This window comes from Platalea leucorodia (genome assembly GCF_965183815.1).
Source record: "Platalea leucorodia genome assembly, chromosome: 8".
NCBI classification, from domain to species: Eukaryota; Metazoa; Chordata; class Aves; order Pelecaniformes; family Threskiornithidae; genus Platalea; species Platalea leucorodia.
Genome location: NC_138830.1, coordinates 36087878 through 36113532, shown reverse-complemented (window position 1 = coordinate 36113532; position 25655 = coordinate 36087878). Strand labels below are relative to the sequence as shown.

Below are 25655 nucleotides of genomic sequence, written 5' to 3'. Positions count from 1 at the left end.
ACCTGTTCTCCATCTTTCCTGTCAGCCTTAAAACAAGATTTCCTGAATGACCCCCTGGTGGGAAAGAAAACAGACCAGCTGGGGCTGCCTCAGACACTGCAGCAGGAGTTTTCACTGATCAACGTGCAGATCCGAAATGTCAATGTGGAGGTAGAGAGTTTCCTTTTTCTGGCTTGTTAGGAGGGGATGTGGGCAGGCTGGCTCATCAGAGCTTTTTGAGGGGAACCTTTTTTGCTGCAGTCACTGCTGCCTGTAAACAAGGTTTATTTTGAGCTGTAGAGATCCTCTTGGCCAGGGGTAGTAAGAAAGAGGATAATCCCAGCCACTGTGAGTGAGGGAAGTATTTCAGCACAGTAAGTACACTGGCACTGGTCCTGAGAAGGAAGGCTGGATGGTGTTTTCCTCTCTGCCTAGACTGCAGAGTGGAAAGTGGCTTGTTCCACTACATGCAGCTGATAGCATTTCAGCTGTTTCTGAACCTGATCTGCTGAGCCCTCCCTATCCTGCACTCTCTCCCTCAGTTCTGGCATCTCCCTTGCACGCCAAACCGTCCTCTCTGCGTGGTGGAGAGGTGGCTGGAGGCACAGCCCTGTACTGGGACGGGAGGCTTGAGGCAGCTGCCTGTCTCCTTTCCCACCCCTGTGGTTTCACAGCTCATGGCATGATCCTGATGTAGTTTTCTGAGACAGAGCTGTATGATCTTAGATGGTGCCTGTTACTGCTGCACCGGGCCTGGAGCTTTCCATGGCCAGGTGAAGTGGGCTGGGGTGCAGTGGCTGTTGGGAGAAGAGCCTGATTCCTGGTGCAGCCAGGGCTGGCTGTGGTCTCCAGATGCTGGACTGGCGCGAGCTGAGTCTGTCCCCATCTGCCTGGGGTTTTTTGCTGTCACTGTGTTCACTGCCCTTGAGAACAGCATGACTTCATCTTATGGGTGTGCAGAGGAATCAGCCCCTCAGCATGAATTTAAGCCACTATAAGTTTAAAGGTCCTTGGAGATCTAACTACAGAGCAATTGCTTTTCCTCACACAGATGGATGCGGTGAGTCGTAGCTGTACGGTGTCAGTGCACTGCGGGAACCACAGAGTCAGGATGCTGGTGATGTTCCCTGTCCAGTATCCCAATAATGCTGCACCATCCTTCCAGTTCATCAACCCGACCTCAATCACTGCCTCCATGAAGGCAAAGCTGCTGAAGGTGTGTGAGGACTGTATGCTGTCTTTATAAATATACAAATTCTGGATGCTTGATGTCTAGCTTACTGGCACAATAAAACATCTGACCTTGCTGAAGACATAGTCAACAAGTCACGTTGAACTGGTACATTGTGGACCTCCTAGGATGAGGTTTTTGTTGGGCTTGGAGCCTAGTACTGGCCTTTCTCCGCTGGTGCTTTTGAATATGTGTTCTTTACTGCTACTGTATTCCTGTGTGATGTGTATTGCCTGAGGATCCCTAACATCCTTCTCCTCATGCAGTTGCCCCCAACCCCAAAATGACCAGCTAAGCATCCAGCTGCAGAAAGATAATATTTTTGAGCTGGGAGGTTGCTTCCTGCTCTCCTGCACAAACTGTTTTAAAAATGAGGAGACTTTTTACACAGGCCCTGCTAATTCTAGACCAGGTGTTTGATCATCTGGTGTAGGAAGTCCTATTGCTGATGAAATCCTTTCCCAAGCAGCAGGTAGATGGATCAATTTGGGTTCCTTCCTGAAAGAAAACTGATTCCATTTGCCACAAACTGATACGGCGCGTATGGGCTACAGTAGTATAGAAGCCCAAATCCTGGCTCAGTGTGCCGAATCTAGGTGAACTGTCAGTGGCCTGATCAAAGCTCACAGTCGTTCCTCAAAGCAGACAGCACACCAGTGGGTCAGTGTGGCTCCAGTGGAAGTGTTTGGCCTGTCTGGATCCTGGCATCTTAGTTATTCTGCAGACAAAAAAGGATGCAGGGAAGGTGTGGATGTAACCATGATTCAAGTTGCATCTTTTATGTATTCCAGATATTGAAAGACACTTCTCTGCAGAAAGTGAAGCGGAACCAGAGCTGCCTGGAGCCCTGCCTGCGTCAGCTGGTCTCCTGGCTGGAGTCTGTTGTGGTATGGAGAACTGCGTGGGCTTTCTGCCCTAGTTTGTTGTCTTCTTCCTGTTCCCACACTTCTGACTCTGCAGTGAGAGTCCGGCCTCATTAGACATGTAAATAGACCCCTGTGACTGGCCGTTATATTTGTGCAAGCACTTCTAGTTAATGTTGAAGAAAACTGAGCAGATGATTAGATGTTTTGTTACCAAAAATCAGGCCCTGAATGTTTGCTGCTTTGGGGAACTTTGCATGCTCACTGATAATTCGGGTTAGCAGGAATGACTGGGGGTTGGAGCATTTTAGTGGTGCATGGTAGCTTCCCAGCTCAGAGTATATCTCACTGAGTGCCAGGGCATGGTTATCATCTGTGCAAGAAGATAAGAGGCCTCCAGGAGCTGATGGATTAATTCTTGTCTGAAAGGTAGTGGCAGATGTCTTTACCTCCTCAGTTCTAGTCAAAGATCCTGCTAGTCCTATTCTAGGGTCTTTGTTTTCTTCCCTCATAAAAAGAAACTGTGAAAGTCTGTTTCTTCTGAAGCCTTGTGCTGAGGGAGGTTTTGTAGGGATGATACTGCAGATAAATCCAAGTCACACTCTGCCCTTAGCTGAGAGATCTGTGATACCTACTCAGCATCTCAGTGTCAGGTATTCGGTCTGTGTGTGGGTGAAGTGTACTAGAGTGGGTGTTTTTAGCATTCAGGAAAAGATTGGAGAGTCTCCTCAGGTTTCTTTTCCAAGAGGCTTTGTTTATTCATCACAACTAAAGGGCTTTTTTTACATGGAAAGGCTTAATTCTGTTTGGTTTCAGCAGTAATGTTGTAAGAGTGGGAACTTTCTTCATTGTATGGAAATCTGATGACTCAAGCCAGGTGCTGCTGCCTTTAAAGAATTCCTTTAAACCTAAGCTGTAGCAGTCTTTTTCCAAATAAATGCAGATTTCTACCAAAATTCCTATGGATAGGCCTGAGGTTCCCCAGTATTTCACACCACCTACCCTTCCTCACTTCAAGACTCCCAACCTGCATTGGACCCCCCACAGTTGTGTGGTATTCCTATTTAAGGAGACTTTGTCTCACTTGCATCACTGAGGTGTTGAGAGTCATATCCAGAGTCTGAAGGTCAGATTTCCCCACCGTTTCACCCCAAGTTAAACTCTGTATTTCAACACGGCTGTGGTGGGAGAGAAATCTCTGGACAAGCAGCCAGAGAAGCCCTTTCCTCAAAGGTAAATGTGCTTGCAAGTGCCTTTGCAGCGAGAGCAGTAACCATGCTCTGTGCTTGATCTGCTGTGGCTCAAAGAACAAGAACCTTCCGTAAGGCTGCTTGGCACGGCGATGGCCAGTGCTCCAGCTGGGTTTCCTTCCTGTGGCAGCAGGAGTGTGACCTTGGGTAACTTCTGTTTCAGAACCAAGAGGACAGCACGTCCAGCAATCCCTACGCTTTGTCAAACTCCGTAACACCCCCCTTGCCCACGTTCGCCCGGGTCTCCAATGCCTATGGCTCCTACCAGGACTCTAACATCCCGTTTCCACGGACCTCTGGAGCCAGGTTCTGTGGTGCAGGTTAGCCGCATCGCTGATATGTTACAACAGCTACCAGGGGAATGGTTCTTTTAATATCTTGGGGAACATTGGCCTCTGAACAAGACAAGGCTTTGGTCACTGCTGTGCAATGAGTAAGAAATGGTATTGAAGTAGCGATGTTGTGATAAATTTTTAGATAATGAGACTAGTTAGCAACTGTTTGCAGTTGGTGTTGCATGTGGAATTTTAGGATTTGGAAATCCAGGTTGAAGAGATGGCCTTTGGTTTGTGGTATGCCAGAGGCATTGACAGACCTTTTACGGAAGACTAGGAATAGCTGTTTTCCTTGCCTAGTTCTCTCCTACCAGCATCAAACTGCTGGATATATTCTAGCTCTCAGTCTTCACAAAATTATTGTGATTTAGGATTGAACTTAGCCCTTGCTGAAGCCATATTCTTGTTACTAACCACTCTTTTCTCATTCTGCACCCTTTATGTTGTCCAAAATAGCTTTCCCAAGGTCATTGGGAAACTTCTCCTAGATGGGAGATGGGGTACAATCGCATCCAGGTTTCTAGGAGAATGTGTACAGTGCAAAGATCATCCTTAAAAACCAGGTTAAGGTCTGAATAAGAGCTGTTAAGTTTCACTGAGCTGTTTCAGATGCAAGCCTGCCTCCTCCAGATCTGACCGCATCCCAGTTCAAGCATGTTTTGAAAGCTGCTTTTCATATGGGGCTCGCTGAATTCCCAGCAAAAGTAAAACAGAGTAGTATTGCATTGAATAGGCTCAGTGAAACCTGCTAAGCCCTGAAACTCCTGCAAGAGTGGGTGGCTGAAGACACTTGAGATGCTAACAAATGGGGTAAGGCTTGTGAGAGTGTGCTTTGGAGTTGGCTTCAGATGGCTCGGGTTATCCCGTTGAAGAGGAGAGTCGTACAAGCTGCAATGGTTTCTCTGCATAGCCAAACATGACCTCACTTGCCTCTGGAGTATCAGTGCTCAACAAGTTCTGGTGAAGAGTTAAAACATGAGTATGTTTGCTCCTTTTCTTTCACTGTCTTTTCTCTAACATCTGTAAGCCACTTAAGATGGTGCTTTTAAGACAATAATCTCAAAGAAACATGCTCTTTAATGGGTTTGCAGGGAGTGGATTTGGGCTGAGAAAATGTGGTTGTCTACTTGTAGTTTAGAAGTGCTCAGGGTAGCAGATAGGCACCCAGCCCCTTGACTCTGATACCTTAAATGACCAGGTTTCCCTGTGTAAACCACCCCTGGGTAATCTACTCCTTGTTGCATGATCTTTATGCCATGTCCTGTCTCTTCAGGGTACCTGGTGTATTTCACGAGACCCATGACCATGCACCGTGCGGTGTCCCCAACAGAGCCCACACCCAGGTGAGCACCCTGCGTTGCATTTGAGATGTGCTGCTGTCATGGGCAGGAAAGCAGGAGAATATCAGATCCTACACTGGAGCTACTGGCCCTCTGAAAGTACTGACCTCTAGTGTTAGCTGTGCCCTCCACACAGAGAGGCTGGTCCCTTACATCACTCACCCCCAGCAGAGACCCCTTCCTTCAACACACCCGAAACGTTGCTAGCAGCTTGCATTAGTGGAGATGTCAGTGTGAGCCTCCAAGGCAATGTGGTGGGTGAAAGCTCCTGAAAGTGTATTCCCTTGTTTCTAGGTCCCTGTCAGCTTTATCAGCGTACCATAGTGGCCTCATTACTCCAATGAAGATCCGCACAGAGACTCCAGGCAATCTGCGTTTGTACAGTGGGAGTCCGACACGGAGCGAGAAGGAGCAGGTCTCCATTAGCTCCTTTTACTACAAAGAGAGGGTAAGTACCAGACCAGAAAGCCTTTCCTAACACTTCAGCTTTTGTGACCTGTATTCCTTTCATATAGCTGTGAGCATTGCTGGTAACAGAAGCTTCATATTTCTCTCAAGAAGGCGTCCTTTTACAGACAGCTCTGTAAAAATGTCACATGGATTTATCTCCTATTAGTAACTTGTTTACTGATCCTCTCTAGCATTTGACCTGCTTATTTTGATATCTCTCTACACTGACCATCACAGCTTCCTGTCTCCCTTTGCATTACATGGGGTTAAAATCTTGAACTTAAGAAGTTGTAGTCTCCAGATAAGTACGTATCGGCAACTCTGCTTTTCTCTGCACTCCATCATGTATGTAACTGCAAAGGGTTGTGGCTCTCTGCAGCTTACTGACACCCTCTCCTGGATTATGGGTTATATTTGGGTTATTTCTATTACAGATGTCTCTTTCAGGGATATATGCCCCTTTGGACTGATTCAAACAAAAATCATTCCTACGTGATTCTCCAAAGATCTTCCAATCCATGTACTTCTGGTTTAGGTGTAGGTCTTGCTGTTGTTGCTGTTTACAAGCAAGGCTTTGGGGGAAAGTGCGATTGTTCCTTCTGGGATATAGTGGTTGAGGAAGACCCGTTGGTAATTGTAGGGTGGCCATACCATAGTTCGGAAGCAGCTGAGGGCCTGGTGTGCCCGGAGCAGATGCTGTGTGGGAGTAATAAGCCATGCAGCTTGCTCAGAAATGAGCTCTCTGTGCTTCAACAGGGGGTGAAGTGGCTTGCAAAAAATATGGTAAGCTTCCACCAAGAGCCTGAGAATTCAGGGCATTCAAGTAGTTTGCCCTCTGTCCATGCTGAGTGCACTCATCTGCTGAAGCAATGGAGAGCTTCCAGGTACCCCAAGGAAAGCCAAGAGCTGTCTGCACCCTGCTGCAGTGGAACTTGGGAACTCCCATCCTGGGAGCAGAGGGAAGTCAGAGCCTTGAGCTCTCATCCTTCCTGGGCACTGAAAGAGGTCTTGATTTTCCAGTAGTGCTGGATGTGACAGCTGACCCCTCTGGGACTGTGTCCTGCTTATGTGATGTGAGTTAGTCATCACACCTACCAGCCGTGGGGCGAGCCTCTCTCCCCATTGCAAGCTTTGCCTCCATACAGACCCCTGAAGACTCTGAGTCCCCATTCTGGTTTTTGTCCATGCACAAACTTCTTTTTGATGAGAAGAGAAAATGGTGCTGCCTGGTACAAGAATTTTACAGCCTGTTCTAGTCTTTGCAGGAGAGTTTATTTAAAGAGCTACCTCTGTCCTCTGCAGCATGCTTGTCTCTGACACGCAGCTCTCTAAGATGACAGACAAGGCTAAAAATAACATGTGGAAGCAGCTTGGTGCAATTTCATGTGACCTGTCTCCCCAGCCCTTGTATTGATGGCGACAAGATTTTTGTCAGGGGGAAGAAAAGTCGAGAGAACAAAGCATGTGTGTAGCCATGTCTGCTGAAAGCCAGAGAAAATTCCTGTGTTCCCCTTCCCCCTGCCAAGCTATCTCCTCACAAGCTGGGGTTGGAAGAAGTGTAAGGGCCCTAGCAGGGAGCTAGCTCAAATGTTCTTGCAGATTAAATAGTTTAAAAAAAGAAAACCAAATACCTGTATCTCCCTTCAGCAGAGGTTTTCTGATTCTTCGGGAGTTGATGTCATGACCTCTATTAGATCAATGCCACATATTTTTATGTCATTTCATTGTAAGGATTTTAAAAAGCCGAGACACTTGAGTTTCATCTTAAATACAAATTGAAATTTTGTCTGTTAAACTCTCATGTTATGTAACTTCAGTGCCAAAACTGAATTCGTCAGCGATAACCAGGTATTTAAATCCCATGTAGCAAACACTGGCATCACTACCATTAGCAAACAAATGGGATTTGCCCATTGCTAGACAGGAAATATGTCATGTTCCCAGAAAGGCAGGGGAGCTGCTGAATCCAGCAGAGATCTCCTTAGTAAACCAAAATGAAACTAAATCTGGCACTGAGCCTTTCTGTGCTCATTTAAATGTGTGTGTATATATACACACACATATATCTTTCTGACTTCTCGTTCGCACATGCACACTCCTCCTTTCTTCCTCCCTCTTTTTCACTCCTCAGAAAAAACCCAGAATAGTAGTCAGCAGAAAGGAGAAGCTGTATCTATACTGTGGAAATGCCATCAGTGTTTCAACCCTGGATATCTCTTAAAGAAGGTGTCATGGCTGTGTTTTTCTCCCCCCCAGTTAGAGGGTCATGCCAATGGGGACCTGGGGACAGCTCAGTGTTGCCTGAGGGACAGCTGTACACAGGGGCGGTGACAGCAGTGTCCTCATGCTTCCCATTAGGGAGTTTGGCAGGGCTTGGAAACTGCTGCTTCTCAGAACATCCCTGAGGCTTCGCCTGGTGCCCACCTGGTTGCAGACCTCTCAGACTCACAGCACGTGGGAGTGTAGGCTGGCAGCAGCGGCTGCCTACAGGAGAGCAGGACTTTGAGGGGAGACTGAGCTTAGTTTGCTACTTCTCCACTATACTGAATTTCCTTCAACTAACCCTTTTCTCCTTCTCTTGTGAGGCCTGGTGGAAGAACGTGTAGCACAAGGCTGCAGTGTCCTCCTCTCTCTTTCTGCGGGGCCCTGCAGCCAGCCTCACCCCTCAGCTCCCTGACTGCAGGGTTCGCCCAGCAGTGAGATGCAAGGGAAGGTAGAGGCTGAAGGCATGGCTGATGGTCCTGACTGCCTATCATCAGCTGGAAATAAATGTAAAATACATTGCACGTGACACAAATTTTTATTGCGTTGACGCTTACTGAACTATAACAGAAAATTTTTTTTCAAATGAGTGCACAGTAACGTGCTTTGAGAGATTCCATTTATTGTTGCTATAATACTGCATTGAGTACTTAATGAAATGTCTGCAAGTTTGTAATGAAAGCCTACTTTGGAGCTATTCTGCATAGTCAATCAGTGAATTTAATTGCTCACTCAACCTGAATGAGTTCCTCAACCCATAATGACAATTTCCACATGGCCCTGCCAAGTAGCAGGGTCTCTGCATCCCTTCTAATATCCTGACATGTGGCTTTTATTGTTTAAAATGAAAATGAACAGTTACAGCAGGTTCCAGTGAATGAGGTCCTGGAGGATGCTGGATGTTAAAGGGATATCTGAGTAAGCAGGAGTGTTTATTTAGCTTCCTGCTGATTTCTGTGCCATGGCGCTGGACAGCTGTTTTAAAAATGATGCAGTTTGCACTTGGCTGCCTTCCTCTTCAGCCAAGAGGAGTAAGACTGGTTAGAGTAGGAGCCTGACATGTGGGGCACCAGGGTGTTGTCCTCTGCTCTGCTGTCAGTTCATGGTATGAACAAGGTCACGTGAAGCGGTTCAGTGCTTCTTGCAGTAGTACAACTCTGTGCAGAAGACTTTATTCAGATTTGTGGTTGCTGAAGTCTTCCACAGAGGCTGGTGGGGGGCACAGACGCAGCAGCCCTTGCTTTGCCAGGGCCGTAGGTAATGTTGTATAGTACGATTGTGTGTGGATGAAAGGGGGGATCGTGGTTTTTGTTGTGTAACAGAACCATTGGGAACATTATCTTTTACTCTGCTGGTTCAGGGCACTTTTCATTTCAGTTTATTTACCTTTGTCTTTAATTTTCTTGGTGTCTTTCTTCCCTTTTCTTGGGTATAACGTTTTCACATACAGATGTCTCCTCGCTCTGCCCGGCGACGTTGGTCCATACAAGCAATTAACGACTTCCCGGTACTGTGCGCTGTGCTAATACTGTCCTTGATATAACCCTGTCTTCTGCCCGAGGGCCCAAGAATAAAATGCCACCTGCCTGCCTTTGAGTAACCTGCACAGAGGTGGGGGACTTGTACTCCACACAGGGCCTAGGGCTTCAGTAAGAGTGAATGCACGTGTAAGTGGACAGGAGCAGACGCTGGTTTGCAGGGTACAAATACTGACCTACAACATGCCTATTTTACCTGGCCTCGCAGTCAGGAAAGGATGCCGAGGGGTAGTCTGAAGTGTAAGACAAGATCAACCTCTAAGAAACAGAGAGTGCACTGCAGAGGAGCTGAATGATTATTATGCATCATCAACCAACTGATGAGACTGACATTAGAGCACCTCAGTTTGTGAAAAAGATTAAGCTTTGCTGGAGAGGGAGGATCACTTAAGAGCTGTGGAAGAAACAAACTGGTTGAGTTGCTGACAACGATCTGTCATCTCATTAAAATGAGCTGCCTATTCTCGGTGCAATGCACCATAAAGTCTTATTTCCTGGAACAATAAATAGAACTTCTCCTTAATTTGTGATCTTCTCCCAGCCCCTGGAATCCCACCACCCTGCATGCAGTTCAAGTGGTTGCACTTCCAGCCACCCTGGCAGGTACTCCCTCCCCCTGGCACCTGCCCTTCTGAGACTGCTCTGACAGTCATTTTCCATTAGTCAGGTCCACGTGTCCCTCAAGCCTGAACATCATTCATGTGAACATCTTGATGATATCAGCGTTGCTCAAGCTGTGCTGTAAATTTGGGCAATTACTCTCTCATCGCTCATCTGCCAAGCATAGGCAAAGCTTAGAAAACTCCATTTCAATTTAAAGATGATCTCTTTAGGTCCGTTTTTCTTAATGTCTGTGTGAACAACTGTTTTTTCACAGCTGCTGTCCTTCATGCTGTCTATTCATAAGACAGCAGGGAATAAAATAAAGTCCTGTAACACCTAATTTAACTTGGTATAATAAGATCAAGCCTTCCTAATTACAACAACTCTAAGACTACACTAGCAAATAATAGGTGAAGGAAACCAGAAGTAATTTACTTGACTCCATCAAGGCTTTTTGCAAAGAGCTAATAAAGAGATGTGAGCAGTGGAGGCAAGAAATGAAGTTCTGTCTTGGATCAGGAACAGACCAAAAGAAAGAAAACCAAGCAAGGAACTTGCCAGCTTGTGGTATGGTAAATTGTGGTGCACAAAGGGCCACGGTTTAATTCCCTTACCGCTGGCTGGGAAGGAAGAGCAAGTAGTGATGTGACAGAAGTATAATTGAGACTAATCACACTCTCTAAAGTGGGCAATAGTGCCCAAGGTGAAGACGCAGACATGCACGAAGAGAGGTGTGGATTATTTGTGCAGACCAGGTGCCTGCCTTCTGGAAGAAGAGCTCAGCATTGCTTGAGGTGCTCAGGGAAGCAAGATCTTAGCAAGTCTAGAAGAAGGAATAATTCCTCCTCCTTTCTAGCTAGTGACTAGCCTCCGCTACAGAAATGCCAGTGCTTCAAGGCAGGTGCCAGCTATTAATTGATGGAAGCTATAAGGAAATACTCATGCTGTGGGCCACTTGATTCAAAAGTGCCTCAGATTGTTTAGCCCCTTTGTGGAAGGTGCCCGGTACTGTGGGAGGTGCTGGAAATAGTAAATGTTGATTATTTTGAAGAGAAAATCCAGGCAGTGCTGCGTGACCTGCATGGGGGAGTTAATCTGTAGGCAGTTGTTCAGAATAAAGGAGCATAGCTTTCTGCAGGGAGGCAGCAATTTTAAAATTTTATGAAAAAAAAAAACGCAACATGAGAAGCAGCTTGAACCTGACTTTGAACAGGTTTAACTCTTTACTTTGTAAATGCCTTATTGCAGCTTAATCTTTGGCATCAAGTCTGTTCCCTTCTGTCCGCAACCTTTCCCTTTGCCCTACTAACACCAGTTTACACCACGAACCCTGAAATTTTGCATATGCTTATGTGAAACAGGCACTTTACATTTTACGATGCTACTTACAGCACTGCCTGCCTCAGCAGGATCCAAAGACACACACACCCAACTGTTCAGCATCCTTTCCGAGCAGGCATGCAGCATTTTGTAACTACTTCTGCTGAGTATGCAGTGATGATGGTGGTTGCTACGAAGCAGTTGGTGGCTTATTCTTGGGCTATCTGTTTCTACATGTAACCCATTTACTGCCATCGTTATCACCTCAGATTGCAGCAAATTACAGCCTTGGGTATGGTAGTGCAGGTGCAGGCTGGCTTTTTTAGTCATTATTCAGTGCTGTTCCCCGCTGTCACCTCCAACCCCATGATTTGTCATAAATGCTCTGGTTTCTTTCCTTCTGGTGCTCTGAGGAACTGATGAGTCTTAATTTACTATCACTGTAGCTATTTTCTTTCTTTTCTTCCTCTCCTTAAACTCTCAGGAGCAGCTGGGTAGATGCAGTTCTCCTTGGCATGGATTCTAGGCTGCAGAAAGAGCTAGAAATGTTGGGGGCAGCACAGCCGACCTGTGTCTTTGACCTTCAGCTGTCAATAGTTAGCTTGGTGCATGCATGTTGATTTCTGCTTCAGCTCCAACCGTTACGTTCCCTGCTCCCCCTCGTGACCTGTGCTCCAGCCCCTAGGAAGAGACTTATTTTCTCTTCTATCCTAATGCCCGTGAGCCTTGATAACATCATAGTGGGAGCTTCTCCTGGGAGAACAGGTGAAGCAGAAGGGAGAGAGGAACCTTGTGGTGGACCTTGGCCAGACCGACCCAAGCTAGAGCTCTCCTTGCCTCTGGAAATCCCTGTTAAAAGTGCTCAAATACTGCCTGGCAGAGAGCTGCTCCTGTAATTAACGCCAGCAATTATTTGGTTCAAAGTAGAGCTGCTGTCAATGGTGATGAGCTTTACCTCATCCATGATGGTTCCCATACTTCTGATCATAGTTTTTTTCTAACACTTTGCTGCTGTAGCTGAGGCAAACCTGAGCTGCAAAAAACCAGACATTTTTAAAGGTGACTCTACATGTGGCTTTATGATTTTCTTCTGTCACAGCTGGAGGGGCAGGAAGTAGTGGTCATGGAAGTGTAGTACTGGCAGGGCATATGGCCATCGACTGACTCTACTCCAGGAGCTGCACCAGTATAGCATCAGGGCTTCCCTTTTTGCCAGCAAATAAACAGTGCTAAGAGGAAGAAAACAGGATGATTTTGTTGTGAATCCAAGTTTTCAGGGGGCTCTGATACATTTAGTGTCTTCATTTGTCTGGTGATACGCTAACAGCAAGCAGTGGGAACCATTCATGGGATCTCTTTTCCATTCTCATCCTCATTTGTTGTCATTCTCCTCCAAAAAAAAAAGTGACTAAATTACCTGTGGAAAATGATACGTGTTGTCCATGTTTCTAGTGTTTGAAATGCCTGTTGGGAGGCTTCTTCAGTCCGCTCTTGCAGAGGGCAGGAGCACGTTGAATCTGTTCCCGGTGACAGGGCAGAGAACCTGCCTCGGTCAGAGGGAACTCTCCTTGGCTGCGAGTCCTGGGGGCAGCTGGTTTACAGGCAGTCAGGAGGTGGCAAGTTGCTCTCCAAATTACCTGCTAAGCTCTAGAAGCCCTTGGTGATAGACCTGCAGAATGCGATTCTGCATCTGCAAGCATGGGTTCAAATACCTGCTCAGACATAGCACAAATAACAGCTTTTGTTGTGAGAAGCCTGGTAGCCCTTCCAGGACAGTGCCTGAGCTCTTGCCCTGATGGCATGTTGTTGTGCTGGGGCTCCCAAGCTTTGCTCAAATATTGGTTTTGGCAGCATCAGCAGCTCCTCGCTGCACCTAGGAGACAGCATTTGGCTGCCCTGACAAGGAATGAGGTACAGGTGCCACTATTATTTGGGAACCTTGTTGTGATACAGCCCACATCCTTCAGCATGGGAATGCTAGCTGTGTTTTTAGGTGTTATCAAAAGAGGTATAGTCTGCCCAACAGCAAGAGAACCAGAGCTGATCCAGACAGTGCCTTGATTAGGAGATGATGGACTGAAGAGAGTTTGGTCTTCCACCCGACCACGTTCTAGCCACCTTCCACTGCATAGCGCTTCTCAGCTTCAGAGTGAAGCAGCAGATAAATACTGCAGGCAAATTCTGCTTGGATGAATTAGGACTTGAGGGGATGTGGCAGAGAACAGAACCATGCCCCAGTCAGCCAGCTTTTCCATAGGACTGAATGCTGACGGCCCTGTTTCCACCAGCATTTGGCACCTCTGAATATTGGGCAGCATGGCCACTCTGCTCTTTTTTGCTCTGGGGAGCGGTGGAAGATCAGGGGAACTGGTGATGCTCTGTCATGTAGGCATCCCTGGAAAAATTCACCTTCACCTCCTTGAAGTCTGAAACGCCACCTTCACTTACTGTCAAGCCTGTGCTTGAGCCTCGGTCACCCCGTGTCCAGAGTGACCCTCAGGAGCAACATCCTTTTTGCTTCTTGTGGCATGTGCTAGTAGTATGCTCAGCATGGCAAGACCTCCTCAGCACATTGGCCTAAGCTTGGGCCGGGCAGGCAGTGAAGGAAGAATTAATTTCTTAAGGTTATTAGGTTTTTTTTCTTGTTGTTGTTTTTTTTTTAAGGGCACTTTGTGTCTGTGATAAGCCTGCCCAGGTTCTCACAGGACTGCATGATCATGGTCAAAGGCAGTTTGGCACCCAGCCATCCCAGAGCTGGCCTGATATCCACAGTAGAGGTGACCCTGCTTGCAGGCCAAAGATTTGCCCTTCCTGTAGCCCAGCCCGCTCTTTAGGAGCACTGATGAGTTGTGTGTGTGAGCGTTGCCTGCCTTGCAGAAACATCAGCAAGCAGAGCCATCTTTTGCTGGCCCCTTCAAGGGGCTGTTCTGCTTTGGATAGGGGCTAGGAAGCCCCACCACAAGTGCCTCAGGACACCCTCCATAACAGTATGACCAGGAGACACTTCTGCATAGGAGCGTGGACTCCGTGTGTCAGGGAGAGAACACGCCACAGGGGAGCAGCATTGCAAAGCGTCCTCCGCTGCACTTAGGAGCCCTGCGTAGCAGCCAGTGCTTCTCTCGATAGAGCTCCAGTGCCTTCTGCCTGTCGTGCTGCCGCACAGCCTCCCATCCCTCCTCCTCACCCTCCTAGAGCGAGGAGCTGGAAGAGGCCAGGATACCAGCCAAATACTCTACGATGTTTCGTACAGCCAAGGTAGCTTTATGCAGCTTGGCGTTAAGATGGCCTCTGTGTCTATTACAGGGAGTATTTGGGAATCTTGGCTTCTTGGTTTTGTTCCCTTGTGTTGATTCCTCTCCTTTCTTCTCCCCCCCCACCTTATGTCCTGAGCCAGCTGTAAGTAGCTGTGAGCATGGTAGCTAAGGATCCTTGCTAGGAAAACTTGGGCCCTGCTTTATCATCTGCCAGTTGTTTGTTTAAAGCTGTTGATAAAGCAGGAGGTGGGAGCCCTGTCCTGGGGCTAAACAGGGGTGTACTCGAACACTGAAAGAAGAGACCAAAAGAGACAGTCTGGAGCTGTCAGCTTGCCCTGAAGCTAAGGGCAAGCAGAGGCTGCCTCCCACATGTCTCTGTGCTGATGTTGGCTGAAGTCAGCGGTGGTCTGTGTGCAGAGGGTTCCCAGACCAGACCTCTAATGAGAATGATAATTGAACCGTCCTCCTGCCAAACCTGCCCAGGTTTGATTGGCATCCCGATGCTGATTTGTTCTCTTATTGGCTTTCACAGGGGAACTCACAAAATACTTTTTGAGTGAGTTTGACCTTGAGCTCGCTGCCTTGACCTGCTTTTCACTTCCTACAGATGGAGATGCTTGTTCTCCTGGGCATGTCATGGATGTTTTCCAGGGTAACACAGAGCCTTCTGAAAGGCAGGTTTGGGTGCTGCTTGCATTATTCCTGACCCTAGTGCTTTGTTCCCTGGCCCGAGAAGCCTGCTGTCCTCCTCCCCAGTAACACGTTGCCATTTGTTCTGCAGAAATCAAGGAGGTGGAAAAGCAAACGAGAAGGGACAGATGCCAACAATCGACCCATCAAAGCCGCCGGGAAAGTTATTATCCAAGATATTTCCTGCTTGCTGCCTGTCCACAAGCTGCTAGGAGAGCTCTACATGTGAGTATGGGCTGGCACCTTTTCCCAAATGAAAGCAGCCATCTTTGGCATTGCTGTGCTTTAATCCTGAAATCAGTCAGCAATGATCTCTGAATGCTTCCTTACCTTCTTCCTCTGTTCTTGCCTTGCTGCTTTTTTATGGTATCCCTGTCTGCCTCTGAGAGGGGACTTGTCTCCTATAAATCTGAAAAGTGTGATGGAAGTGTGATGGGGTATTGTACACAGAGTTTGAACCCATGCTCCAGCATCATCACTGCAGGTTCAGGTTTTCGTCAGCTAAAGAGAGAAATTATCAGTACAAATTCTTTTTCAAATCTCATGTTAAACTCCACAATTAAATGCACAGGCTTAAAAATCCCAATAAATGCACATTCTCATACTATAAGACTGTTGTTAGCTCATAAGGCTTTTTAATTTCAGAAGTGTTTGGAGTGACCCATTAACTTGGAGGCTTGGTTGTACATGACAGTGTCAGTACAGCCAAGTTCTTCTGCTTTAATGGAAAGGACGGAGAAGTTCTGTTTGGTTTGTTTGGTTTTTTTAAACAAGAAGCTTCTTTTTCCAAACTGTCTAATTCAGGTAGTTACAAAATCTCTGTTCCTGAATTTTTGCTTCCTTAGCTTTGGTAATACTATCTGGTCCTTCACAGAATTTCCAGTCTATGGACATTCAGGGAAGAAGCAATCTTGCCTTCTTAAAGGAGGGTGAGGAAAAAAAGAGAGAAGAAATCTTCCTTCTCTCTTTTCTATATTATTAAAAAGAATGTTCTTTAAAAAGACCTGTTGGACCTTTCTTCTCTGGATATCTCATGTGTAAACAGCCTGACCCTTTTCCATTTGCTGTAAGATCTTAAGCAATAGAAGTATCAAGTGTCTCAGGAAGATTTCTGATGATAAGCAGGAATGCCCACGTGGGTTTCCTCAGCCCACCTTGCCAGACTCTCGGAGACTCCCTGGTGGGTGCATTATCCTACTGGGGAACAGGCTGAAGACCAACCTGCTTCTCCACGGCGTACCGCCGTCTCCCTCCAGGTCAGTCAGAGCAGACCAAGAGGCTGAATGGGAACAAGACCACGTAACTGATGGCACCGGCTTCTAGGGACAAGAATGAATCTTGGCTTGGTGCTATCCTGGCACAAGTTTGGTCTTATATCTCCTTGGAAGCAGTACATCTTAGGATCAGTCCCAGCTGGTTCGGAGCTGGACTTGCTGTGCAGTGTGTTAGGGAAGAAGAATAGTGGGAGTTGCCAGAAGGATGGCAGTCATCCCTGAATAACAGGGGAGGAAGGGATGGGATCCTGGCCGTGCTTGCAGGCTCGTATTAATCTGGAAGTTCTGGGCTACTCACTGCTGCCAGTACCACTTTCCCCCATCCCTCCCCACCTTCGTAGGTAACGTGCCAACCAGAGCTGAGCTATATCTCCTTTCTTTTTAGACTGAATGTGAATAATATCCAGGAGACTTGCCAGAAGAATGCTGCCTCAGCCTTGGCTGTGGGACGGAGGGATCTCGTACAGGTATTATGTTGAACCAGACCTCTTCCTCAGCGTGCTGTGCTACCCTCAAATGGCTTGTGCTGTCACCTTGGTATGCCAACAGCCACCTGGGTTCAGCAGTTGTTCCAGGGAGTCTCTGGTTGGTGAACCAAGGCCCGTGGAACAGCCACAGAGGTGGTCTCTACCTCATGGACTCTTGGCATCGAGAGAGTCCTTCCCAGGGCTGCAGGCAGATTGTGTTATGCCCTTTGCCAAACTGAGTGAAGCACATTTTTCAGGGAATTCCTGCAGGCAAAGCGAGGAATGCAGCCTACTTTTGAGTCAGCAAATCGAGTGACTGTGCACACAGTTGCCTAGCTGCTGTCAGCATTTTGATAGGTGATTTTGTCTTACTTATGTAATCGTTCCCATTGTTTGGTATTCATCTGCACTGGTGCTGGGTGCTAACTGCAGCTAGCTTCTCCCCGAGAGAGTCTGAGCCCTGGGACCCAGCCCTAGAACAGAGCTGGCCCTTACCTTCAGCTAGCAATAGGAGAAAAATGGCTGTTTTGGCCCATCCTTTTCCGTGTGATTAGTCCATCACAACGGACAGAATATTTGACAGGACTCAGGAGTGCCTGAAAGAGATAGGAGCGGGCTGGCACTGCCAGAGGAGCCTGTGTACCTCTCCTGAGCATTTGGCTCTTCCTAGACCTGGGCAGGGAACATGCATAGGCTTACCTGATCCAAGCAGAAGCAAACTCAAGCTGTTATCTTGCTTCTTGGTGGGTTCTGCTAGACCAGGAGAGAGAAGGTAGGTCTAGTTCCCCTTTGTCTGTGCTTCATCTTGCTGTCTGGTTTGTCCACATTGGACCAGAGCTTTGGTGGAGTAACCTCAGCAGGATTTCTCTGAGATACCTCTGTTTCTTGCTTGTTTTTCCCTGTCCCATGTAACTCTAGCCTGTATTGCAGCTTGCCTTGTTCCTAGCAGGCATGGAGGCTTGAGTTGCAGGTTACGTGTAAGATGTGCTCCATAGCAGTGTAGCAAGTGGTATCTTTCCCATTTCCTTTCTGTGCTCTCTTGCACTCAGCCCTGCCCTTGTTTCAGTTTCTCTCCTGTTTCTTTCTCTCTAATTTCACAGTGAGCAGCTGTGGGACTCCTGACAGGTCTGTTAGACTATAGACTGTTCTTCTTCAAAGTTTAACCCAAACTCAAAGCAAGTGAGACAGGGAAAGCTTCGGGTTTGTGTTACTCTATATTATTTGTGACACAGAGGCTGAAACTGTTCCCTGCTGCCAGTGGCAGGGGGGTGGGGGGTGGCAAGCTCTATTATTATCTGTCTGTGAGTGAATTTGTGCACACCTATGCCCTGGGAGTCTGGTTATTTATAATTGTAGCTTTGATGCTTTTCCTTCCTGTCTACCAGGTTTGGTCACTGGCCATGGTAGCCACTGATCTCTGTCTTGGACCGAAGTCTGACCCAGATTTGGAGATACCTTGGGCACAACATCCATTTGGACGCCAATTACTGGAGTCCTTGTAGGTGTCTGAATGCTGGGGAGGGACTGGGGAATGGTTGCTGAAGCAGAGCCCTCTGTAACTATGTATGTTGTAGGGCATCATTTCGGACTTGGAATAGTGCCACGGCTTGCATTTTTTTTTTCCTCTCTCAAGCCTGAGATGCATCAAGAAGGGAGGCTGCAAGTGTGTTTATGACATGCAGGAGGCAGCATTTGGCCTCCCATCTAGCACCCAAGTCTTCTTTGGCTAACGTTGAGCAATAGGCCAGGTGCAGGTGGAGCTCTGCTTTCCAGTGTGCACACAATGCCTGACTTGAGATTTTGGTTTTCTGCTCCCCACCTCCTAAATGAGTGTGTTGCTGCAGCTGATTTGTCCACCTTCAGATTTGCTGTTGCCATGTAGCATTACTGGAAAATCATTCCAACTGGTCTCAAAGCCAAGTGTTAGCAACAGCTGTCCTCCTGCCAGTGAATCTGTTCAGGAGGGGACGTAATTAGTAATTGATGTTATCTGTTGATATACCCTATTTGGAGACACGGGATTTGTGTAGTGTACTTTGCATACTATTGCTTGACCTAGCTCTTTCCTGCTATGTGGCAGCAGTGGGAGGGGAGCACAGGTTGTTCTTCATCGCTCTCAGTCTTCAGAGCAATCCAGGAACTTCATGGCCATCCAGAAAACTTGTGTTGAGGTTTTGCCTTGAAATCTAGATGCAACATGCTTGCCTGTAGAGGGTTTTGTCAAAAAGACATTGTGGCTGGGGGTGAGTCTAATGGCTCCAGCTTTACATCCAGTTAAAATCAGTTCTGTGGACCTTGTTCCTGAAGCTGCACAAACTCAGGATAATCAGGCCATGAGTACTGCTGGATTCCCAGAGCTCCCATCTTTCTCCTGCCTGTTAGGCCACGAGTGTTTTCAGAAGGAGGACTTTGCTCCTCAAAGGTGTGAAGGAAAAGACAACCCGGTCCTGCAGAGCGCACATGCCTCCCGTGGGCCGTAATGTCACCCAAACTGATTTATGCAACAAGCTTGAAATTAGTTGCCCTGGAGTCTCAACGCTTTTGCCACTGAACTCTTCCCAGTCTCATACTGTCTGTCTTTTTCATTTCCCAGGCTGGCTCATTATTCGCAGCTCCATGATGTGCAGACCCTGGCCATGCTGTGCAGCGTGTTTGAAGCCCAGTCCAGGCTACAGGGGTGCCCAAACTCCTACGGCCCCTTTCCTCAGCGTGCCTCCAACCTGGCCTCCCACAGCCGATATGTATGACCACCGTTTCTTTCTTAGTTGTCTTGGATATCTTTGAACATCTCTCATGTAGATGACATGATTTCCTCTCCTTTCCCCCTCAACAGCCGAGCTTTACTTCCTCTGGTTCCTGTTCCAGCATGTCAGATCCTGGACTTGGCACTGGAGGCTGGAGCATAGGTACTGAGACCTGGGTGGTAATCAGAGGAATCTGTCTCCCTTCTGGCCTAGGTTTTAGATGGTTCCTGTGGTGGGGAAAGAAGAGAGTTAGTACAGGCTGTGATTGCGGAGGTGCTGTGCCAGAGCAGCTTTCCGGGGTTTGGCCAACGTGATGTGACCCCATGGCTGGAACTGAGCAGGGCTTGCAGTAACTGTGTCAATGCTCCAGCAGTCCTGCCCCTTCTGACTTCTGTAGCATGCTGCCAACTGGGAAAAACTGTTATAAATGCCCTAGACATACCGAGCTAGGCCCCTGGATCGCAGGTTAACCCAGAGCCAAGAGCTCCCGCTGCTACCTTTTCCAGCTGGAGACAAGTAAAGAGAGGGACCAGTTTGTACCATTCTGTTTCCAGCCTGGCTATTGCAAACAGTAGGGGTGGCTGCCTCGATGCTGCCTGATGCTGTAAGCTTTTCCACAGCCCTAGTGCTTTGCACAGTTTGAGGCTGTTGTCCATGCCGACTACTCCTGATAATTTCCTTGTCCTTCATGTGCCTGGAAATGGCTCCCAGGATTAGCTACTCCATCACCTGCCCAGGGATCGAGGTGAGGCTGACCAGCCTGCAGTTCCCTGGGTCCTCCTTGTCCTTTTTGAAGACAGGAGTGACATTTGCTTTCCTCCAGTCCTCAGGCACTTCTCCCAATTGTCACGATCGTTCAGCGATTATCGAGAGTGGCCTCGCAGGGTCATCAGCCAGCTAATTCCACAGAGTTCAGGGGGAAAAAGCAATGTTGTGCTTTCTCTTCCGACTGGAAAAACAGCAGTGATTGGGAAGGCTTGGTTCTCGGTGGCATGAATACCCACAGGCCTAAGGACGTTTTCTGCTGACTGTGAAGGTGTCAAAGACAAGTCACTCTTAAGGGCTCCAATGTCAGAGTTGAAGCTGTTGCCTGATTCCTAGTGATATACATGGCCTTGGGGCAGCATCAGCCCTGTTAGCACCAAAGCTGTAACTTTTCAGTGTGATATCAAGGCATCTGTGACATGGGGAAGAGTGGAGAATGGGAGTTAATGGAGCTGATGTTGTCTTGTAGCAGTTATTAGCAGTCTTCTCCCTGCCCCCAGGGCAATACCTTACATACAGATGCCCCTTTACGTAACAGCAGCCCTGGTGATGAGAGTCCTCCCTGTCTAGGAAAGAGGAGCCCAGGCCTGCCAGGGATAACGTTCCCAAGCAAACTCCGTGGGATTGATTCCCTGGATACTTTTTGTCTAAAGTGGAAGGCAAAAGGGATTCCTCCATGTTAGATTTCTCTGCCTGATGATCCCCATTCCCATCCTGTCACCAGAAGTGCAGTAGGAGCACTGGCAAGTAGAGGTTGGCACTTAGTTTTCTGAGTCAGGGCAGTGTTTGTAGGAATGCAGAAGGTGATACGACTATGTCTTAGAGAGAAAACTGGGGTGTGCGAATGTGTGGTCTTCCATGTCTCCTTCCCCACCCCGGTTTTGACGAGGTTGTGCTCATGAGTGCTGTGCTTTCTGAGGTATGCTCACAACCTTTTGATGCTTGCAGCAAACAAAGACACAGAGCAGGCCTCCACTCCCTGGTGTGAGTCTTCTCCGGATGACTTCCGCTATGGAAACCTAATGTATCCCGATCATCGGGAGCGTGAGAAAGACCAGCATGAGAAAAACAAAAGGTAGGTTATAGCGTGCCTTGGGGGCATTCAGGGATGCATCACTCTGTGCCCAAGTCATCTGGAACTCTCTAGCCAGGTCTCTGTTGATGCTGTGAACACTAGAAAGGAAGTAGCACACCTGCTTCTAGACCTTTTCATTCAGACAGTCATTTGGAGAAGCTTCATCCTGCAGATCGACTCTGCTGGGGTGGCATATGATACATGTGTAAGTGGCCGTGGTGGGGGCCCCAGAGGGTAGTCCACCCATTCACCCCTTGAGTGTAGAATAAGTGAAGGCCAGACCAGTTAGTGTTCAGCAGTGTTTCAGCAACACAGGGGAAGTAATCTGCTGCTCTTCTAGCGATGTGAGCTGGTTGCATAGCCCGTCACTGGGAAGAGGATTGCAACCAGAGTCTCAGAGAGTCAATCAGGTGGATGACAGTGCTGTGTGTTCCTCTAGGCTCCTGGATCCTGCCAACACTCAGCAATTTGATGACTTTAAGAAGTGCTATGGAGAAATCCTTTATCGCTGGGGCCTGCGAGAGAAGCGGGCTGAGGTTCTGAAGTTTGTCTCTTGTCCTCCTGATCCCCACAAAGGAATTGGTGAGTCCCTGCTTCGGTCTGCTCCGGCTGCCCGGACAGACACGGCTCTGCCTCAGGGGCTTCGGAACATGCAGTGGGATGAAAAGCGTCCATCGGATCTGTCCAGAAGTTAGGTCTGCCAGCAAATGGTTTTAGCTTCTTCGCAGCTCTGGGTGGAGATGATGCTTGCAGATGTTGGTTCAAGGGATTTGTAGACTGTAAAGTCTCTCCAGCAAAGCTGGAAACGCACATACTGCTACGCGAGCAATGTTCAGCTCTTTATGCTGATGGCTCTTCTTTATTCCCTCTGAATAAGAGCCCAGACATGCACTGTCCTAATCTCTGATTCTGGGCTGAAGTGTCCTTACGCTGCATGCGTAAAATTGCAAGATCTCTAACGGTGGGTGAGCTAGCCAAGAAACAGGCAAATAGAACGTTTCTCCCAAAATATTTTCAGCAGCATAGCTGCCCAGAACTGCCACGTAAGGACAGCTTCTGTCTTCTCCCTAGGCCTCTGGGAAAAGATGCACTTAACCTGGGAGGAGAGAAGTGGGTGAGAGATGCCAGAGAATCAGCGGTTGCTTGCTTAGCTCTTGTTACAGTCTCACCTTGTCACCAGCGTCTCCTCCTGGGGAGTAACTGGAGTGAAAATTGGTGACTCCGACCACTGCCATTGCCCCTCCGTGGATAATAGTCACAACACTGATATAGTACCCATCGAGCGTGCTCTGTGCTCTCTCCCTGATGAGAAGCAAAGGCCGTTCTCATTTACTCTTAGCTACACTTCATAGTGATGTGAGGCAGACGAGACCGGCAGGAAGCCTTCACCTCCGCAGCATGTGTCAGTGTGTCCCGAGCTAGGAATCTGACGCACGTTCCCAGCCAACAGCAGTTTAGCTGTCAGGGGAGTCGGTGGGCCAGTCTGTGCCCCAGCACGCCGGCTGCCCATGTCTTTGCTCCCATATGGAGACCAAACTAAGACCTCTATAAGTCACCATTCTCCCACCCTGAAGGAGATTTGAGGCAGATCTCTTGGGCATTGGGTTCAGGGGACTCATCTGTCAAATGGAGGGTGCTGTATGCAGGGCTTCTTTGTCCACGATTCTGCCAGCACTAATAGTCTTGCTCTCCGTTTCTTTCCTCCGGCCAGAGTTCGGCGTGTACTGCAGCCACTGCCGCAGCGAGGTGCGCGGCACCCAGTGCGCCATCTGCAAGGGCTTCACCTTCCAGTGTGCTATCTGTCACGTGGCAGTGCGAGGCTCCTCTAATTTCTGCCTGACCTGCGGACACGGAGGCCACACCAGCCATATGATGGAGTGGTTTCGCACCCAGGAGGTGTGTCCCACAGGCTGCGGATGCCACTGCCTGCTCGAGAGCACCTTCTGAGCAGTGGTGACAGCAGGGTGCCCGTGAACTGGATTTAATAATTAATTCCCGAGCCATGTTGAATCAGCTCTGCTCCACAGTGTCTGGAGGAGATGCCATGGGGAGCTGAAGCAGGATGTCCTGGCGGTGCGCTGCAGTGATGTTTACAAGTGCTTCCAGTATTCCTACACTTCCCAAGTTGCTTTCAGACTGATTTGACCAAACTCCCTGTGTCCATTGCTGGCAATGGATGCCAGACCAGAAAAATTGTGCTCTCCTGCAGAAGGGTGTGTGAATATTGGCTACTCTCCATTGGGATGAGGAGGTGTTAAAAAGCCTCTTTGGAAAAGGCTCACCTGGCAGAGCCACGCTCGCTCCAGCTACGTAGTGTCTTTCCAGGTGCCTCCTTACAGGGGCTTAAAGTTGAGCAAAATAGTTGTCTTTGCACAGTTAAGGCAGAAATAATTTGCAAACAACAGTGAGCTCTAAAGGCGAACTGTAAACTGCACTCGAAGAACAAATAGTCCATGGGACTGTGACATGAGTTACTTTTGGAAGCCACAGGGTCCTTATCTTGAATGGCTGTTTACATCGTTTAGATTACCCCTTAAAGCAAGAGAATGAAACTACGTTTTTGAGGATTACTTCCTAAATAGCTTCCTACTCACTGGTCAGTATCTGCGGCTGGTGTGAGAAGCCCAGCCGTGTGCCCAAGGTCACTAGGATTAGTTGCTTTCTTCCAGCAGGTTTAGTACCATTATTCTTAAGGTGTCTCCATCTCCTGCTCGGACCGGGTGATAAAATGCACTTTAACTTGCCTGTCCCTGTCTTGTCAGTGACACGTCCTGGTGACTGGGAAAGGCATCCGCCTTTTGGATTTGGGATCCACGCAGTGTTTCCATGGATGGTGGCACCTGAGGGCGTTTCAGAAAGCCTTGGCTTCCTTACTGGGAAAACACAAGGACGCTTGCTCTGTGCAACTCCTTTTGGCTGTTTTCTCCATGCTCTATGGGGGGAATCAATGAATAATTTGAGATTTGCTGCCGGTGTGCTTGAGTGACGAGGTTCCTGAGCCGGAGGGGCAGCAATTTCTAGGGGAAAAGGGGTTTTGGAACGGTGGTGGGATGCACGGAGGCAAAAGGTTTGTGCCTTTTCTCCTTGTAGAAGCTTCAACTGGAGAATGTACCGGATCGATCCGTCTGCTTGGGGCTGCGCCTGCTGGGCGCTCCCATCCCGGGGACGCTGCTGTGCCCCTGCCTGCGTGGTCGTGTGCACACCCTGTGCCTCTCCAGAGCAGGCTTCAGCCAGAGCTTTGGTTTTGGGCAAATGTGTGGTCAGGGATGAGTGCGCTGGGGTTACCCCCCCACCCCACCCCGCGCTGACGCTCGTCCCTTCCTCCCACGCTTGCCTGCTGAGCAGGGCCACGTGCCGTGCCCGCTCCCGACCTTTGCGTTAACTCAGGCTGTGGGATCCTGCTGTGGAATAAACAGATGGTGTATCTTAAACATTAAAACATTAAAATTATTTTTTTAAGTGCTGTTCTGACAGAACTTGGTGTCACTGTGCTAGTTCTCCCTCCGTGGGAAGCCCCCGGCAGTTCTCCCTCCCAGCGTGGCGGTCAGCATGGCACCCCCCGCCCCTCTCCCTGCACCCCAAAGCGGGGGTCCCCCTCCAGATACCTGTACCCGGTGGCAGCAGAGACCTGCAGTAGCTTGGGGGCTCACCGGCTGCTGCTGGGACCCCCAACCTTGGCTCTCGCAGCAGCTGCATTTGTGCAGGGACGATGTGACAGCGTGTGGCACTGTGATGCCACGCCAGCCTGGCAACTGCCCGCAGGTCGTGATGCACCTCTTGCGAAAACGCAGCCGGGCGGTGTCTGAGCTGCTGGTGAACCAAACCCCACATCCTGCAGTTCAGGAAGGCCCCAGGCACTGTCTGCGCCCCCGGCAAGCAGGCAGGCACGCCGGGGTCCTGCCCGGCGCTCCAGCGGGTGCTGCACTGGCCCTCGGGCGAGGGTGTGCTCAGCCAGGAGCTGTGGGGAGAGGGCTCCCGGCCTCCGCCTTCCTACGTGACGGCCATTCAGCTCGGAAGTATTTTCATTTCCATGCTTGAGTGCGCGTGTAGGTTGGAAGGGAAAGGAGACTTGTTATTTAAAGGCGACGGACCGACAGATTGTGGTATTTACGTGTGTTATTACAGTTCATTACAGTCTATCTCCATAGGATCTGAATACCTCCAAGGTGGAGGGCGGCTGGCGCTTCAGAGGAAGGCAGAAAAGCACTTGCCGTG

At 48.6% G+C, this 25655-nt stretch overlaps 1 protein-coding gene across 5 annotated transcripts in view; it reads left to right on the top strand.

Annotated features, from left to right (window-relative positions):
- Positions 1 to 24889, top strand: part of WDR59 (WD repeat domain 59) — a 49764-nt gene extending 24875 nt beyond the window's left edge. For 3 of the 5 annotated variants that reach the window (XM_082320254.1, XM_082320256.1, XM_082320257.1), the window contains exons 13-27: positions 26 to 150; positions 1031 to 1195; positions 2002 to 2097; positions 3487 to 3643; positions 4932 to 5001; positions 5293 to 5446; positions 9161 to 9217; positions 15207 to 15340; positions 16775 to 16856; positions 18242 to 18354; positions 19450 to 19597; positions 19690 to 19762; positions 21314 to 21440; positions 21880 to 22022; positions 23152 to 24889. In XM_082320254.1, the coding sequence (XP_082176380.1) occupies positions 26 to 150; positions 1031 to 1195; positions 2002 to 2097; positions 3487 to 3643; positions 4932 to 5001; positions 5293 to 5446; positions 9161 to 9217; positions 15207 to 15340; positions 16775 to 16856; positions 18242 to 18354; positions 19450 to 19597; positions 19690 to 19762; positions 21314 to 21440; positions 21880 to 22022; positions 23152 to 23387 (1880 nt within the window). In that variant the 3' untranslated portion in view covers positions 23388 to 24889. Of the gene's footprint in view, positions 1 to 25; positions 151 to 1030; positions 1196 to 2001; positions 2098 to 3486; positions 3644 to 4931; positions 5002 to 5292; positions 5447 to 9160; positions 9218 to 15206; positions 15341 to 16774; positions 16857 to 18241; positions 18355 to 19449; positions 19598 to 19689; positions 19763 to 21313; positions 21441 to 21879; positions 22023 to 23151 lie in introns of those variants that run through there. The other 2 variants (XM_082320255.1, XM_082320258.1) reach the window with 2 other exon arrangements.
- The last annotated feature ends 766 nt before the right edge of the window (positions 24890 to 25655 follow it).